At 29.5% G+C, this 17,494-nt stretch overlaps 2 protein-coding genes, 1 non-coding gene and 1 pseudogene across 5 annotated transcripts; 3 read left to right on the top strand and 1 right to left on the bottom strand.

Annotated features, from left to right (window-relative positions):
* Positions 1-2,388: 2,388 nt before the first annotated feature.
* On the top strand, positions 2,389-3,357 carry LOC111309221 (nicotinamidase 2 pseudogene; annotated as a pseudogene). Its single transcript, XR_016330803.1, has one exon. The product of XR_016330803.1 is annotated as a nicotinamidase 2 pseudogene (transcript).
* A 2,047-nt stretch (positions 3,358-5,404) lies between these two features.
* LOC111309219 (porphobilinogen deaminase, chloroplastic) lies at positions 5,405-8,745 on the top strand. 2 transcript variants are annotated; one of them, XM_022908194.2, is made up of 5 exons: positions 5,405-5,752; positions 6,450-6,855; positions 7,148-7,354; positions 8,078-8,255; positions 8,377-8,745. In XM_022908194.2, exons 1-5 carry the CDS (start codon positions 5,541-5,543, stop codon positions 8,487-8,489), a joined length of 1,116 nt encoding a protein of 371 aa, XP_022763929.2. In that variant the 5' UTR covers positions 5,405-5,540; the 3' UTR covers positions 8,490-8,745. The 2 variants fall into 2 exon arrangements, with proteins under 2 accessions (XP_022763929.2, XP_022763930.2); XM_022908195.2 differs by having other exon boundaries at positions 5,613-5,752; positions 6,445-6,855.
* A 3,046-nt stretch (positions 8,746-11,791) lies between these two features.
* Positions 11,792-11,864, top strand: TRNAE-CUC (transfer RNA glutamic acid (anticodon CUC)). The gene has a single exon. It is a non-coding gene; the product is annotated as a tRNA-Glu (tRNA).
* Positions 11,865-12,265: 401 nt separating this feature from the next.
* On the bottom strand, positions 12,266-16,932 carry SCPL34 (serine carboxypeptidase-like 34). Its single transcript, XM_022906730.2, has 10 exons — positions 16,411-16,932; positions 14,923-15,030; positions 14,701-14,796; positions 14,520-14,612; positions 14,250-14,338; positions 13,394-13,681; positions 13,147-13,283; positions 12,930-13,022; positions 12,716-12,824; positions 12,266-12,612 (listed from the first exon to the last, which is right to left on the bottom strand). Exons 1-10 carry the CDS (start codon positions 16,703-16,705, stop codon positions 12,463-12,465), a joined length of 1,458 nt encoding a protein of 485 aa, XP_022762465.1. The 5' UTR covers positions 16,706-16,932; the 3' UTR covers positions 12,266-12,462.
* Positions 16,933-17,494: the final 562 nt, after the last annotated feature.

Consider the following 17,494-nt stretch of genomic DNA (forward strand, 5'->3'; position numbering starts at 1 on the left):
AAATTCATCCACCTTATGTAATATATCACACTAATTTCTAAAATTTAAATAAAATTTATTAATATTTAATAGACACATAAAAATAATTTATTTTTACCAATTAAATTTAGTATTTAAAGGTTAATAATTCAAAATTGAGTTATTATTATTAGTGTCTAATAATAAAAGTTTAAATTCATTCTACTTGTGGTACTACTAACCAATATCTTGGAATTTAATTTTTTTTTTAACTAATCAATTGGTTCTTAGTGTCTAAAATTAATAATTGAATTGATTAAAAATAACTAATATTTTAAATAAAATTTTAAATATATTATATATAATAAAATAAATATTTTTATTTTTATTTTTAAAAATAACAAAATATGACTTTGGGGCAAAATTTTTGGGTGAGTTCTATTAGGCGAAACTTATTGCAAAATTGGTGGTTAAAAAATGGTGTTTTTGATACCAATTGATCTATATCGGTTCATTATTTTTTTATTATTAGGAATGGATGATTAGTTTCAATTATTTTTTAATTTAAAAAATATATCGAATCGACAAATTGCTCATTTATACGTACACCTCTAATCAAGATTACAATTGTTTCATTTTTTTTTTCATTTTCATAATTGTTAGATCAAATCTTTTAGGTTTTTTTTTCCAGGCCAAATCAAAATTTTTAGGTTAAAGTAGCGCTTACTAGGGCTGTAAACGAGCCGAGCCGAGCCGAGTAGTGAGAAGCTCGAGCTCGAGCTCGACTCACAACTCGGGGCTCGATACTCGGCTCGAGCTCGATCGAGTTTTATTTTTCAAGCTCGAGCTCGATTCGTGATCGAATTCGAGCTACTCGAGCTCGCTCGGTTAAGCTCGATTAATATGTAAAAATAAGCTCGATTTGTATACTCGACAAGAGTTCGATTATTCATGCTCGAACTCGAACTCGAACTCGGATTCAAAATATTTTTTTAATTAAAAAAAATAAAAATATATTTAAATATAAAAGCTCGATTAGGCTCGCGAGCTACTCGAGTCAGATATAAGAATACTCGAATTCGGCTCGATCGATAAGTCGAGCTACTCGAGCTCGAGCTCGACTCGACAATAATCGAACCGAATTCGAGTTTTTTTCGAATCGAACCCGAGTAGCTTGCGAGTACTAATGTATCATTTACACCCCTAGCGCTTACTATCAATCAACAAAAAGAATTATAGAAATTTTAAATCTATTTAAAAAACATATATTTTTTAAATGGATAAAAAGTTCAAAATTCAATTTTAGCGTGGGGCGACGTTATTATTAATATGAAAGAAAAAGAATTTTTATTTGCATTCATTTTTTATACATTTTAAAAATAATTTTTAAATAAAATTATTTAATTTCCTTATTTTAAATTACTTTCCACTTTTGAATTTTTGGATTTACAAAGTCAAAAAACTTTTAAAATTTTTTTGGATATATTCAAAAGTTTTTAAAAACTTTTAAAAATTTCTGTCTCGTATCATTTAAATCACAAAAGAATCTACAGATCCACATGCATAGTTTTTGTTGATCAATTTATAAATGAGCTAATAATTATTGTAATCAAAATTTGCTTTTTCTTTATAATATTGTGAAAATTTTTATGAAATGTTCCCTTTAACTAATTTTTTTCTCAAAACCCTAAATGTAACTTATCAAATATAAAAATTTAATAAATTATATAAATTATTAAATATTCATATTCGATAAATTTTATAATTATTGAATAGTTATAAATTTTACTGAATATGTATATATAAAGACTTTAAAATTGATATGAAAAAGGATAATTAAATAATTCAATTTAAAGATAATTTTAAAAGGTGGAGTTTTCATTTGATTCTTTATTATTATATAAATCTTTTATATTATTAGTAAATTAATCATATCACTTTATTAATGAAGTGAATATCAATTATTAAAATAAATATATAAAAAATTAATTTTTTATAAAAATTTTACTCATTAATGAAGTAAAATTATTTAATTTATCTTATTAATAAGATATATCAATTAATTTACTGATAATATATAAAATTTATATATTAATACTATATTAAATATAAAAAAATAAATGTAAAAAAAAAAAGGCAAACAGAAGCACCTTTAAGAAAAAAAAAGGATAGCAATAAAAACAGTGTAAATTTTGATAAAATTGTAATAATTCATTTTAAACTTTGACGTTTCCAATTTCCATATATTCGCTAGTGTACAACGAACATGCTTGCAATCAAACTTTAGAAGAAAAAAAAATTAGAGTATTGTTACTTACATTAATTTCCCAAGAGAAAAATAGTAAAATAAAGAAAAGGGCCCCTGGATCAAGTGAAAATTACAAGCTGCCACAAAATAATTGAACAAGTTTTGAAAGGACATAGCAGTCGATATCTTCAAATATGAACGGCCCAGAAGCCAGCCAATACCGTCCATAACTCTGCTCCATTTGCTTGTTTTGTTACACAGATGTAGACATCTGATTGGCCTCTCCTTAGCATCCAACTTTTTTTCTTTTGGATATATATAGTTGTTTCCTCTGAAAAGATAAAGTGAAGAAACCCCATTTCAAAATCTTTCTCGGAAACCAAAATCAATGGATTCCTCGTTAAATTGCTCCTCATACAAGAAATACGAAATCAGAAAGCGAGAACCAAACCCCAAAACCTCTGCTTTATTAGTAATCGACATGCAAAACAAATTTTCGTCTTACGCCAACCCTATTCTCAGCAACACGATCACTACCATCGACCTCTGCCGACGAGCTTCAATCCCTGTCTTCTTCGCTCGCCTCTGCCTCAAGTCCCCCGCCGACAGCGGCATGCTGGGGGAGTGGTGGGACAACGACATCGTCTTGGACGGCACCGTTGATTCCGAGTTAATCCCCGAGATCGGACGGCTGGCGGAAGCCGACGAGGTGGTGGAAAAAACGACGTACAGTGCGTTTGAGAAGACGCGCCTGCAGGAGATGTTGGTGGAGAAAGGGGTGGAGGAGGTTATAATTACGGGGGTTACGACGAACGTGTGCTGCGAAACGACGGCGCGTGATGCGTTTGGGAAAGGGTTTAGGGTGTTTTTTTCAACGGATGCTACGGCAGCGTTGGATTTGGAGTTGCATGAGGCTACTTTGAAGAACATGGCTTTCGGGTTTGCTTACCTCATCGACTGCAAGAGGCTTCAGCAGGGGTTATTCCCTGACTAGATAAAGTAATTTTGTTTAAGAAATTGCATGTTACTAGTAGTAATCGGTGTCAATATTGCTTGTCCTTTTTTTTTTTTTTTCCTTTTGTTTTTTATCTATCACTTCTGTAAATATATGTGTGTTGAGGTTTTGAATGATAATTAGTTGGTTTGGTTTATTTTGTCATTTTCATTTTTTAAATAATATTGGCATTAGAGCGCGTTACTCATAATTCAAGAGAAACATTCTTTTTCATTTTTAAAAATAATCATACAGACGTAATTAGTGTTTGGCTCATTTTATTACAAGAAAATTATTTATGACAAAAGTAAAACTTAGATGTTTAACTTTCAAAATTTTAAAAATTTTTATTTAGATGAAAAACTTATTTGAATTTTTATATAAAGTTATAAATTAAATTTTTTAAAGATATTAATTATAATAATAAATATTTAATGAATTTTTTAATATTTTACTTTACTCTTAATAATTCACAAAATTATTAGAAGGCTTTGCTTTTTTTTTTTTTTTTTTATTGAATTCATTTGTTTTTTATTATAATAAACAAAAATATATTCTTTTATTTATTTTTTATCTAAAATTTTGAGATTTCATTCGATAAAGTTAGTTATTTTAATTTTTTTATTTATTAAAAGCTTATTAAAATACTACCAAATGGTTTTTTCAACGTATACAGCACATCTTTGTTAAAATTGTCAAACAATGTTTTAGATTCTCTTGATGACACAGCTTTATTCCAACATCACTTTTTATGAAGTTTTAGACCAGACAATTATATTCAGAATTCAATTAAAAATTTGGTATTTATTTTAAAATACTTAAGTTCTATATATGATAATAATTTTTTATATTAATTTAATTAATTTTATTTTATATTATTTAATAATTTAGGTAATTATAATATTATTTAAATGTTATTAAACTCGATTATGATTGAATAATAATACTACAACCTAACATAATTTTATTTGAACTTACAATTAATTGAGAAGTCACCATGTGTCAATTTCATAAATAAACTATTCTCTCATTTTTTGAGGAAATTTTTTTATTTATTTAATTGTATAACTTCAAATTTTAATTTGACATTTCAACTGACAAATTAAAATTTGCATTTCAAAGTGCTCTTCCAACAATTATTGATTTTTTCACTTCATTATCATAATTACTTCATTCATGAAGAGGAAGTGAAAATTTAATTTATTAAACCCAAAGATAATAAAATCTTTTTCATTTTTCTTTCATTCTATTACCCATTTAGTGATTAATCTTCCGAAAGAATGTCCCAATCACAATGCATTCAATTTCAGCAATTATCAGTTTCTTTACTCCAATATCACAATTAATCTGTTTATGAAAAAAAAGGTGAAAAGTTTAATTTATTCAATCCAAAAATGATGCAATATCTTTTTTTCCTTATTTAACCATTTTTCTATTAATCTATTATACATTTAGTGATTAATGTTGTTAATATTCCAAAAGTTTTTATAAGGAAACCTTCAAAAAAATGACCTATTTTTAATTCTTCAATTTTCATCAAGATTTTGCTTCTCTTAAAAAAATTCATCGATTTGTAAAATTTTTTTTATCATTTTGTTTAAACTCTTATGATTTGTTAATGAATATACTTACTAATTTACGATTCTTTTTGTAGAATCCATCAATTAAAAGATAAAAAATTTGTTAATAATAATTTAATTAATTTCTTAACATTATTTAATTATAACATTATTTAAATGTTATTAAACTTGAATATGATTAAATAACAATATTACTATTACATAGTATTATTAAATAATAGTATGTAGATAATGTCACTTAAATAATTGAATTTTATTTAATAAATACTATTATTTTTATTTATTAAAATATTATATTTACAAAAATTTAAATATTTATTTTAAAAATATAATAACATTACGTACCAAAACATATTTTATAAATTTAAAAATTTTAAAACAAAACAAAAACAAAATAAAAAAAAAATGAAACTACCAAACGAGTCCTTACATTTTCTTGATGGACTAACACAACAGTCAACAGTCCTTTTTTTTAATAAATTTTCCAATTCTCAAATTCTCGGTAAAAAGATCGGCGCAGTCAGACAATAAAAAGTCAAAAGAGTGGTAAAGAACTGTAGGGTAGGAAACTGTAGGGGATCAAAACCTTTGTAATCCCAATATCCTATCCAGTATCTGCTCTTTTCTCACCCAATTCTTTTTCTTTTCTAGCAGCACAACAATACCTTCAAAGCCAATTCAATCTTTCTGTCTTGCTTTTGACTTCTTCTTCTTCTCTCTCACTCCTTCCTTCCCTCCCTATCGAATTCTCAAGCTGCCAATGGAGATTCTATCTTCTTCTTTATGCGCAACCCACGGCGGCGGCCTAGTCAATTTTTGTGGCGGTGGCTCCGTCGCTGTTCTTGGCTTCCCTCTCCAACATCTCAAGACTCAACCCCTTCCTGATTCTAAAAAAAGGCAGAGTTTTGGGGTCATAAAGGCTTCTGTTGCCAAGACAGAAGTTGCACTTCTCAGAATTGGCACTAGAGGAAGGTACTTTCTTTTGCCTTCTGTTGTTTGTCCTCTAGCGTGTTTCTGAATTGTTGCTTAGTAATGTGGATCATTGATGCCCTTGGTTGTTGAATTCAGATGGGTTTGGATTTCAATGCTGGAAAGTGGTAATCTTTTTAATTTGTTTGAATACTTGGGTGGTTTTCTCTTGGTTTAATTTGATATGTTAAATCTAGCTTTGATTTTGGAAAATTCTGTAAATTACTAATCTAATTTGTAATTTTTTGTAGTATTATACATGCATTCTTCCTCAATGTTCAGTTTGATTGGTAAATATAGCCTGCTTGACTCTGATTCATTCCATCAGTCATTGGCCTTTTTGTTGTTTAATATTTGTTAGTTTCAGTTGTTCTTTTAAAATACTTGCTGTCTTTCTTAGGCAGTGTAGTGAATTGATGGTCTTCTTTCATTTGGCTGAAAAAATATCATTTTAAGATTACTGCAATTCATTTCCTGGAAAAATTCAGAACAATTTTAGGGACTTTCTTTGTAGAAGAACTGAAACTTATTTCATTTCTTTAATATTGATGCATAGCCTTCAGTTTATTTTAGCATTTTTGTATCCATCACTTTTAACATGACTTTTTCTTGTTCTTTTTCTTTTTTTTCTTGTTTATATTTTGTGAAAGATATCTTGAATCTCTTCTTGCTATTTATGTTCTTTCCATGTGTAGGACAGCCCTTTGGCACTCGCTCAAGCTCACGAGACACGTGACAAACTCATGGCTTCCCACCCAGAATTAGCTGAAGAAGGGGCTATCAAAATTGTTGTAATAAAAACAACTGGTGATAAAATACTGAGTCAGCCCCTTGCAGACATTGGTGGGAAAGGCTTGTTCACAAAAGAAATTGATGAGGCTTTAATAAATGGTGATATTGACATTGCTGTCCACTCAATGAAAGATGTTCCGACTTATTTACCAGAGAAGACGATTCTACCTTGCAACCTTCAACGTGAGGATGTTCGTGATGCATTTATTTCATTGAGTGTGTCTTCCTTGGCTGAGCTTCCTGCTGGGAGTGTTGTTGGTACTGCATCACTCAGAAGAAAGTCACAAATACTCCACAGATATCCATCGCTCAAGGTAAGTTACTTTGCTATGTTATCTGATTATATTCTTAGAAGAATTAGCAGTGTTATTTAAGATACTCTTTGTTGGAAATATAACTTTCCTTCTGTGCTGATCTTATACAATTGACTTGAGATATGAAAATGACTCTGTTTCTAAAAAGTCGGATCTATTGGTGCATTGCATTTAAAATGTCAATGTCACAGCCATGATCAACAGAGCACATTGGCTTAAAATTCAAACATACAAAATTGTTCATATCTTTTTCTATTCCAAATTAGTTATAATTTTCTATGCCATTTTGTAGGTGGAGGAGAATTTCCGGGGCAATGTACAGACACGATTAAGAAAACTTAATGAAGGGTTGGTCCAGGCTACTTTATTAGCATTAGCTGGACTCAGACGCTTGAGCATGACAGAAAACGTTACTTCGGTTCTTTCAATTGATGAAATGCTTCCAGCAGTTGCACAGGGGGCTATTGGAATTGCATGTCGAAGCAATGATGAAAAAATGGTATGTTTTTATTTTTATTCTGATTTTGCTATTGGAATTGCATGTCGAAGCAATGATGAAAAAATGGTATGTTTTATTTTTATTCTGTCTGACCTCAAATTTCTATCACACCCTGGAGTTATTTTTGTGACCTGCGGCCTCGAAGAGCTTAATAACAGAGAAAATATGGTACTTTTGATCATCAGATTAACAAATGATGGCATTAAAAATAAAAAACAAAATTTATGGGAAACAAAAAAGAAAAAAATGCCATTGGCTCAAGAAGTTTTACAGTCCGTTGATGTTAGTGCTGGCCAAATTAATTTTTCCTCCCATTTTTGGGTTGGACGGATTAAATTGAATCTTGCAACCTGGTAATTGGTATTAGAAATGCTTAAAAAGCCAAAAGTCAGAAACTTGAGGTATATAGTGTTGCAGGACAGAAAATACTGATGCAAGGATCTCTTATTTAATTGAAGATTAGAACACCATGCTGTTAATTTTAAGACAGCCTATTTGGGCCTTGGTTCAGATGCTCATCTAAAGCGTCTCTTGGACAATTGAATATGTTCTGGATATGTCTGTGAATTAAAGTTTCTCCAATGATTTATGTCTTCTATGTCAGATATAATCTTGAAAATTTTATTAGTATCTGAACAATCACTTTAAGTTGTGGTTCTGCAAATCGCTTTTGATCTCCAATTGTTCTTCATCCTTTGATTTGGTTGGTTCTAATTTATATAGGCCAATTACCTAGCTTCATTAAATCATGAGGAAACACGACTGGCAGTTGCATGTGAGAGGGCCTTTCTGGAGAAATTGGATGGGTCGTGCCGTACTCCTATTGCTGGCTATGCTTACAAAGATGAGGATGGTAATTGCATATTTAAAGGATTAGTGGCGTCTCCTGATGGAGCACGCGGTATGACCATTGCTCTCAAACATTTCCTAAATTTCTGTTTATCTTCTTTCTGCTATGCGAATCACATTGTTTGCTTTCCCTCCTAACGCTGTCATTTCTTCCCTATCTATACATATTCCAGTGCTTGAAACATCTAGAAAAGGCCTATACGTTTTTGAAGATATGGTTATGATGGGGAAGGATGCTGGCAAGGAACTTCTGTCTAGGGCAGGTCCAAGCTTCTTTGATTCTTGAGTAATTTGACAACAATGCGGGGTAAAAAGAGGAAAGCTCGAGGCTTCTGGTTTTACTTTTAGGATTTGTCTTAATCAACTTCATTCATTCTTCTGAGTCATTGCTTGTTGTATTTCTAGGAATAGCTATTATTTGGTAATTTTTGGTGAATGATGTGAGAAGGTTGGATTTTTTACGTGTAATTTTAATTATTCTAGTCTTTGTTGTGCGTGCTTTGCATGCGGACGAAAAAGTAATAATAGTAAATAACTTTTAATGGGATGGCAAAAAAATAACTTTTAATGTAAAACATAAACTGTATAGATAATTATTTACATTACTTAAAAAATAAAATTAAGTTAAATTAATGTTATATATAATATATTTCAGCTAGTGGAACATTTAATCTATGTTTGAAAGGGTTTTTTTTTTTTCTAAAATATTTCCCTTTGCTTTGAGTTGTAGTGATATGTAATTGATATTAACAAAAAATAAAAAATTATCAAAACTAATTTATAATTGAACAAATGATTACGAGTAATTAAACTATTGTATTTAATTAAAATTAATAAGAGATGATATTTGGGCATCAGGATTGTCAATATTCTTATTCAATCTTCATGTAAAAGTAAAACACTAATTAAATTTTTTTAAATCTACAATCTATTTTTTTACTATAAAAATCAATAAATTATCCATTAAATTTTGGTAAATAAGTGATGAGATTGATAAATAACTTAAGCATCACTTAAAATTAAAATTAAAATTATGTGTAAGGAAAGACGAGGTAACGACAAACATGAATAATTGATACATAGATCACAACAATCAACAATCAAACAAGAAGGTCTAAAACATTTAAGTCTTAATTTCAAGTCACATTATGTGTCAATTTGATCTAATTTTGAGCTAAACTTAGTTCAGTTATAGTCTAATTTATTTAGTTATTAATTATATAGTTTACTTCATCTTAGTTTTTCATACAAACTGTAATAGTAATAATGTCTTACATGTTAAGAGTTATTTGGTTGTGATGGTGAATCTAATTGTACATGTAACTTCAAAAATAAAAATATAATAATATTCATAAAATCACATGTCAAAATACTCTCATGTAGAATATATACACTAAATCATTTTTTAAAGTAAACTCAATTAATTAATAATGATTTGTGATAGATTTTTTTTTTCTTTTTAAAACTCTTTGTGATAGATTCATATATAAACTAGTGTGATCAAAATGATCTTTTTAGAATATTGACCAAATTGAATAACATTAGAAATGCAGTCCAAATTAAAAACTTAAAAGACATGGTTTATTATGTAAAGATGATGGTGCAGTGTCTGATATGTTTGTAAAAGCATTTGGTCCAATCATAACCAAATTTCATTAATCTATTTATTTACTAAATCAATAAAATAAATGCCACAACATTAAAGTCAAAATCACATAGATTAACTGACGAGTTGAAATTAAACTAACGTTATCAAATTCAAACAATATGAAAATTAAACTATTATAAATTATATTTGGAGAGAGAATTTCACAATTTTAATAATTAGTGGATAATGGAATTAATGCCCTAGTCTTGATGGTTGAAATGAATAGTTATTTTTGCTTTTGTTTTATGACAAACCGAGCTCGTAGCTTCCTCAACCATTAAACATTAAAATAGTAAACATAAAAGAGTTTTGTAATCAAATCAAATAAACCTTAATTTTAAATGAAGAAAATTTATTTTTATATCAATAAAAGCTTGAATAATAAGTTAAAAATGTGTTAGATTTTTGTATTATTATTACTTGGAGTAAATTTTGTTTGTGTTGGATTGGTATTGTTCACTATTTGATATCAAATGATCGATATTTGTTAGATTATTAGATGAATTGAATGTTTGTTAGTATAGTAATTCAATTGTTGGTGAATTGAAATAGTTGGTTATATTATTAAATGAATTAAATTGTTAAGTATTTGTTTGGATGAGGTAAATTTGGAAAGCCATTGAAGAGGTGTTCAAAGGTTGCTGGGAATGGATTATTTATCATGTTCTTAGAGAAAATAATTTTGTTGCAGATTGGATGGTCAAATGGAGTCTCGATCAACCTACTGATTTGAATGTCTTTTATGATCCACCTCCTGCAGTTAAAATTGTCCTCAATAAAGGTGCTAATGTATTCACGCCATATCCTTTACTAGTTGGGTCTTTATCCCAGGGATGTCAATTTTATATAAATTCAATGAAAAATTTAATTTTTTATTCTAATGAAAATGAAGATGGAAATAGATATTAAATTTTGAAAACAAAGATGAGAATAGATATGATTTAAAATTTTTTATTGAATATGAATATGAAAATGAATAATATAGCATTCATTCTGTACTTGTACCTTATATACTTTTATATATTTAACAAATTATTTTTTATTTAATAATAACAATATTATTTTAGATTTATTATAGTTAGTATATTTGTATTTAAAAATATATATTTTTAAAAAATTACTTAAATGTGAAAGATAAAAATAAAAAAATAAAAACTAAAAAACTAAAATTTATTTTTTATTTTAGATTTATTATAATTAATATATTCATATTTAAAAATATATATACATATTTATAAAAAAAATTACTTAAATATCTAAGATAAAAATAAAATTTTAAAAATTTTAAAAATAAATTTTATTTTTTATTTTTTATAAAGCCATAAGTATAGGGATTACTAATACTTATTAAATATCCATAGAGATGAGAATGAAATACTCGTTGAATATAAGTATAAGGATGGATGTAATATTAAAAACTAAAGATGAGGATGGAAAATATTCTACTCAATCTATAACCTATTTATTGACATCCCTAATTATAAAAAAAAAAAAAAAAAAGGTTTTGGGTAGCGGTGAGATAAAAAATCGAGAAAATTGAAACTAATTTAAAACCATAAAATCAATTCTTTTCTTATTATTCAATTCGGCTCAAGGTTGGATATTAAATATATTTATTAAGTTTGAATCAGAATTTAATTTGGAATAAAAAAAAAAATTGAACTAAATCAAATTATTTATTTTTATTAGGTTTTAGATATATTTTAAATTTTTATAAAATAAGAATAATTATTTTATATATAAATATATTAAAAATTATACTAAAATAATATATAAAAAAATAAATTTTAAAAATTAATGAATTGAAGTGATAAAATTTGTTTGGATGATTTTAGAAGATCGATTTGATTTTAAAAATTTATAATACTATATGTTATTAAAAAAACCAAATTGAATTCAATTTGACTGAACAATAAAAATCTATTTCGCAATTCTCAATTTCCGTTGTAGTCTAGGTGGTTAGGATATTCGGCTCTCACCCGAAAGACCCGGGTTCAAGTCCCGGCAACGGAAGCCGGCTTTAGGCCTTTTTTGTTTTCTTTTTTTTACTTGGACTTTTTTCATTGATAGATCTTTTTAGGTCTTTGGAGCTTGGGCTGTGCCTTTTTATTGATAGGCCTTTAGCTCTTGGGCTGTGTCTGCTTTGTTTGTTGATGTATACAATTTTTTTTACAATTTTCTTTTTAAAGAACTGAAAAATTGGCAGAAATTTCTTTTCGAGCATCGCCAATACGAAGGTGAACAATTAGAATTATATTTTAATTATTTATATATAAACCTTATAGTATTACTACGAATTGCAATTTGCAAACACCCTCATTGTGATCAAATTTCAATTTTCTATTCACAGTTCTTGGTAATGCAGTTTCAATTCATCAATCGATCAACTTCTGGATTGTTGACATATATCATGCAAATGATGTGGCATCTGAACATAGCATTAATTCGTTCTAAAAGGTGCTGCGATAAATGAAACAATGCTGTACAAATTTCCTGTCAAGAATCCTGACAGATGCTTTAGCTATTGTTTATTACAAAAGAACTGATAAAAAAAGTTTCTTCCAATTAATTTGCCTGTGAAAAGAACAAAGAAAAATGCATCTAACAATAACTAAAATGGTTTAGGTGGCAATTTCTTATTGGCCAGGAAATGCCTAACAAGCTGAAGAGCCTGCCTTGGTTTAAAAGTTGGAACTTCATGACCAGCTCCTCTAATGGTGACAAACATAAGCCCATCATACTCTATGGTCCACCCACCAACCTGTAAACAAAAAAAAAAAAAAATCTTAGAGAAGGGTACTGAAACTATATATTTTCATGTTAAATAACTGGAGCGTGAAGAAAGACAAAGGCGAAAGCATCACCTGTTTGTTGTTGGTGTACCAAGGTGTCCATTCTTCAATTGTTTTTAATCCAAGCTTTTTGAGGGTAAGTCTAGTTGCAGTAACCGGAATTCTCCCATCAGTATCTCCACTGCAAATAGAAAAAATAATAATAATAAATTGACAAATGAAACGTCTATATTCAAAAGTTCAACCAGAAAGTTAATTTTTAAAATAATGTTTGTAAGAGTTTTACCTGAAAACCCATATGCGAATGCCTCCAGCTATAAGCTTTTTAATTGTTGGAAGCATGGATGCTGGTGAATCCTTCCAAATTGAGATAGTGTCACTGGAGAACAAAAAAACAACCTCATACGCACGTATTTTCACATGGTTGTTGATTATGTCCAAAACAGTCATATTTTACTAGGGCTTAAAATTCGTATTTTTGGCAATGGTAATGAATTCAAGACCTGCAATGAGTCCATGGATAGGACATTTTGGTAACATTGGCATGAAGTGCGTTTTGAACATCGGGCCTATTAAGATAAACCTCAGTGTAGTCTGATGCACAAGGGTCGTATCCTGCTGGTCTCTTGAGCCATCCATCCTGTAGAAAATCAGATAGCAGTTTAGGCCGGATTCAATTTGAATTAAAACGCATTAAAAGCAATTAATCCTGATTTAGTTGCTGAAATCCAGAGTCTGCAAAGAACTTACAAATTTGGACAATATCTGAGGAGCAATGCCTTGAATCGCCAGGCGTTGTCTGCTACTGCTGGAGTTACTAATACAGCTGGGAGTATACAAACTGTACATGTCAATGATTCTGTACACAGCAAAGTAAGCTCTGAGGGCTATGTTGCAATCCTTAGTTGGCTGTGGGCTGCTGAAGTTACATTTGATTTTAATATCGTTGTAAACTCGATCAGATATCACTGCATGATCCCATGCATAATCGACCATTCCTGTTTGATCCATTTCATCGTCCAACAATGCATTCCCAATCTACATAAAGTTCATTAGCAGAGGAGCTATGTTGTTAATTATAATTTTATGTATTCTTTGTTAAACAGAATTGCCAGATTAATCAACAATCAAACACTTCATTTCCATCTAAACTGTTTTGTGCAAGCTTTTTTGGGTACACAAATGATTTTTCAAAGCATTTAAAAAGGCTTTGTTGATCAAGCAAAAGCTGGCAAACTCCAAGTTCTGTTGATTAAGGTTTAAGCTAAAAAATATATATATAGCTGCCGTATACTATTAAAAGTCAAATCCTCTCATTTTAAAAATGTAAGGCACGATAAACTGAGAGTTTAGCTCTTTTTGTTAATGCAACTAACTTTAAAAGGTGATATTCTACAAATCTGAAATTCAAATACATGCAATTTTTACGCTTATTCCTTAAAGGGCGGCCTTCTTTGTAAATAGAAAATAAGGGACCGGGCAAGCTAATAAATGACAGGTGCATTGTGAAAATGAAGTAATAAAAAAACAGACTGAATGTATCCAAATTAAAAAAAAAAAAAAGGTCTAATTACAGAAAATAATGTTAGTGCAATTAAATCCTTACCATAAATCCCTTTAGATTTATGTAATCTGACTTGGGAACATGCTTGTTGCTGTCAAAGATGGCCTCGGCTAGCTGTGGAACATAGTGGCCTGAAAAATTCATTAAAAACCGAATAAACATGTATAATCAAGAGAGTACTATTAGAACTGCTGGATCAAATCACAAAAGTGATAGGCAGAAGAATAAAAGGAAACCCAAGAAAATAAATGATAAGACAGACAGAAGGTTTGAGGAGGAAAATATGGAAGTGTAAGGGAAATTTTGTTATACCAGCATAGCTTTCTCCAGCAATGTAGAAGTCATGGGACTTGAACTGTGGGAATCTTTTGAACCAGTTGACAAGAAATGAGTAGGAATCCTTAGCTAATCATTCAAGAAAACAAGGAATGATCAGGAAAGGAGATGAATTATCTTTGAAGTTTTGTTGCATTAGAAGGATTTTTTTTTTTACCTGTAATCTCATCACCGAGTTGATGGATATCACTACTATTATTGGTGTATGAAAACCCAACACCAACGGGAGATTCAACAAACAACAAGTTGGCAGCTGGAAGAGAAAACAAAACAACGGAAAACTCTCATATTACTTGGTCAAAGAAGAAATACAATCCCCGAATCCAAACATAAAACTATTGAAACCACAAAGTCAAACAGGTTACTTGTTTATATATACCTCTGTTCCATCTGTGTGGGTTAAGCTTTAGCGTTGTTTTGTCTTTCTGAGGGAAAAAAGGCCCCAGCTCCTCTGCTGCTCCATATCCGATTGATGAACACCCAGGACCTGCAATTTTTATTAATTTAAGATTAGATAAAAATTAACTGGTCATGCTTTACAATCTAGTTATTATATTATGTCATCGAATTTACAGTTTCCAATTAATGCACGTGCATGCACCAAATTTTGTGCATTAAGATATTATTTTTTTACTTGAAAAATCGTATTTGGTAATTATTTTTTTTGCATTCCATATACGTCGGAATTAATTATTTACCTTATTTGTGTTTTAAATGGTAAAAAATGGCATATATCAACATATTAAATGGGTAGCAATAATAATCTTGACTATAATATAAAGATACTGCTTTTCAAAATTATAAACTATTGAATTTAAAATTTAATTTAATTTAATTTAATTGATTCATTCAATTTCTTAAGATGAAATTCAAATTTAAGATTTAAATTCCAATCCATTTCCTTAATTTTGGATGGTGACTATATAAAAAAATTTGTAAAATTAACAAATTATGTGTGATAGAAGACGAAAAAGTAAATCAATGGTGGATCCAAAATTGGTAGAAGTCATCATGGTTATTATAGGGGTTGTTGAATCTAATTAATATTCAAGAAATCCATGATAATTTGGTTTGACAGCTTGTAAGGCAGTTACACCTACATATTCTTCCCATTATTATATTGCATTTTTGAACTTACCCAACCAGGCATGCATCTTTATAATTCATTCTAGAATCTGTTTCTGTTGAAATTCGAAGTATAAAAAAAAAAAAAAATACAATAAAATATTATGTTATGATTTATTGACAAAGGTTGTGACGGTGGTGATTATTATTAATTAAAAGTAATCATCATAAGAGATTTAATTAAGATGATCCATGTAATTAGAGGAGACACTTAAGATCAGCCAAAAACGTTAGAAGAAAATTTGACAAATTTGAAAGGAAAAAAAAAAAAAAATACAAATAGATGAATGTGATGTACTTAGATTGGTTATCATTGAAAAAGAAAAGGAAAAGGCAACTTTCTTCAAAACAAAAGAAGTGACAAAGCTGTAGGAGGAAAAGGTGAGGATGACAATTCGGAACAATGTGAATATGGCCAAAAGCAATAAAATCTCCATATATATATTTCATATAGTAATGTTGTGAAAGAAAGTTATGGGCCAGGCGTGGCCAAGCTCGTAGACATGAAAAGGAGTGGTGATGAATGCGAAAACCAAGTAAACCGACGATAACGCGTTGTCTCACTCTCAAGTCTGAAATTGACTTTGTTTCTCCCTACTAGCCACTTGGAATTGGATAAATGATTGAAGATAAAAGGGAAAAAAAAAAAATCCAAAACAGCTCTACAGCAACTGGCAATCAGAGGGTAAACAGAAAAGACAAGAATTGAAAGAGAAAACTCTGGGATTTAAGAGTTAATTACCTCCGTTGAGCCAGAGGAGGAGAGGTTGTTTCTCAGGCTTGCTTGTGGCTTCGAAAAACCAATAGAACAGGGCTCTTCCATGACTCTCATTCACTGTAACATACCCTGCATATTGCTTGAAATCCACCGGAGGCTGACCTGGAAGCTTGATGACCCTGTCAGCTTCTTGTCGAGCCAAAACATCGCGGCTCAGCTGACCACCATGGCCGGTACTGAAACTTACTCTAGCCATAGCTACGCTTATACTAAGCAAAAGAAAATGAAAACTCAAAGAAAGAGCTGCATTGGATGCCATTGGAGACTCTCCTGTCTTCCTTCCTCTCTTGATATGTATCCTGTGTGGTGTTAAGATGTGTATATATATATAGGACGAATGATATTCAGATAATCAAGGACTGATAAGAATAATCTGTAACTAGTTAAAAGATTTTTAATGAAAATAAAAAAAGATGTGAATAATCTTATAATTTAGATATGATTTTATTTTTCCACTTCTCAGGAACTTCAATAGTATATTTGTTGCTTTGACGAGAATTTTGGGGTTAAAATGAAAATGGATAGGATATAATTGGCAGTGAAGGAAAGAGGGCCGATTTTTGGTCAATTGCGTTGGATAGGAACATTTGACAGCCTTTTGCCACTGTATATTATAACCCTTCCTTATTAGGATCTGTGATTTCCGTAGAAGCTAAACTAATATGCTAATAAAATATATTGCCGTTGAACCTACCATTTAATTTTCTGCAATAAATTTTTTGCCATTTTTATAACTTGAGAATTTTTTTTTTTTTTTTTTGGTTTTGCTATACAAATATAAAAGAGAAAGAGTTTCAATAAATTTTTTTACAAAAATTTGGAAGAGGAGGGCTCAAAATTTGTTCATCTTCCCATATCTCAGGTGCTCTAATAACCTTTTATTATAGAAAAGCAATTTTTTTTTGACAAACAAAACTTTGATTTGAATTATATATGATAATCTAAAATATGACATGAAAAAAAATACGAAAGTGATGCGATTTAAAATTTTAATATAAATCATATATAGATTTAACAAAATAAAAAATATTTTATATTTTCGTATTGA

This window comes from Durio zibethinus, chromosome 2 (genome assembly GCF_047325235.1).
Source record: "Durio zibethinus cultivar Kanyao isolate XHJ-2024 chromosome 2, ASM4732523v1, whole genome shotgun sequence".
NCBI lineage: Eukaryota > Viridiplantae > Streptophyta > Magnoliopsida > Malvales > Malvaceae > Durio > Durio zibethinus.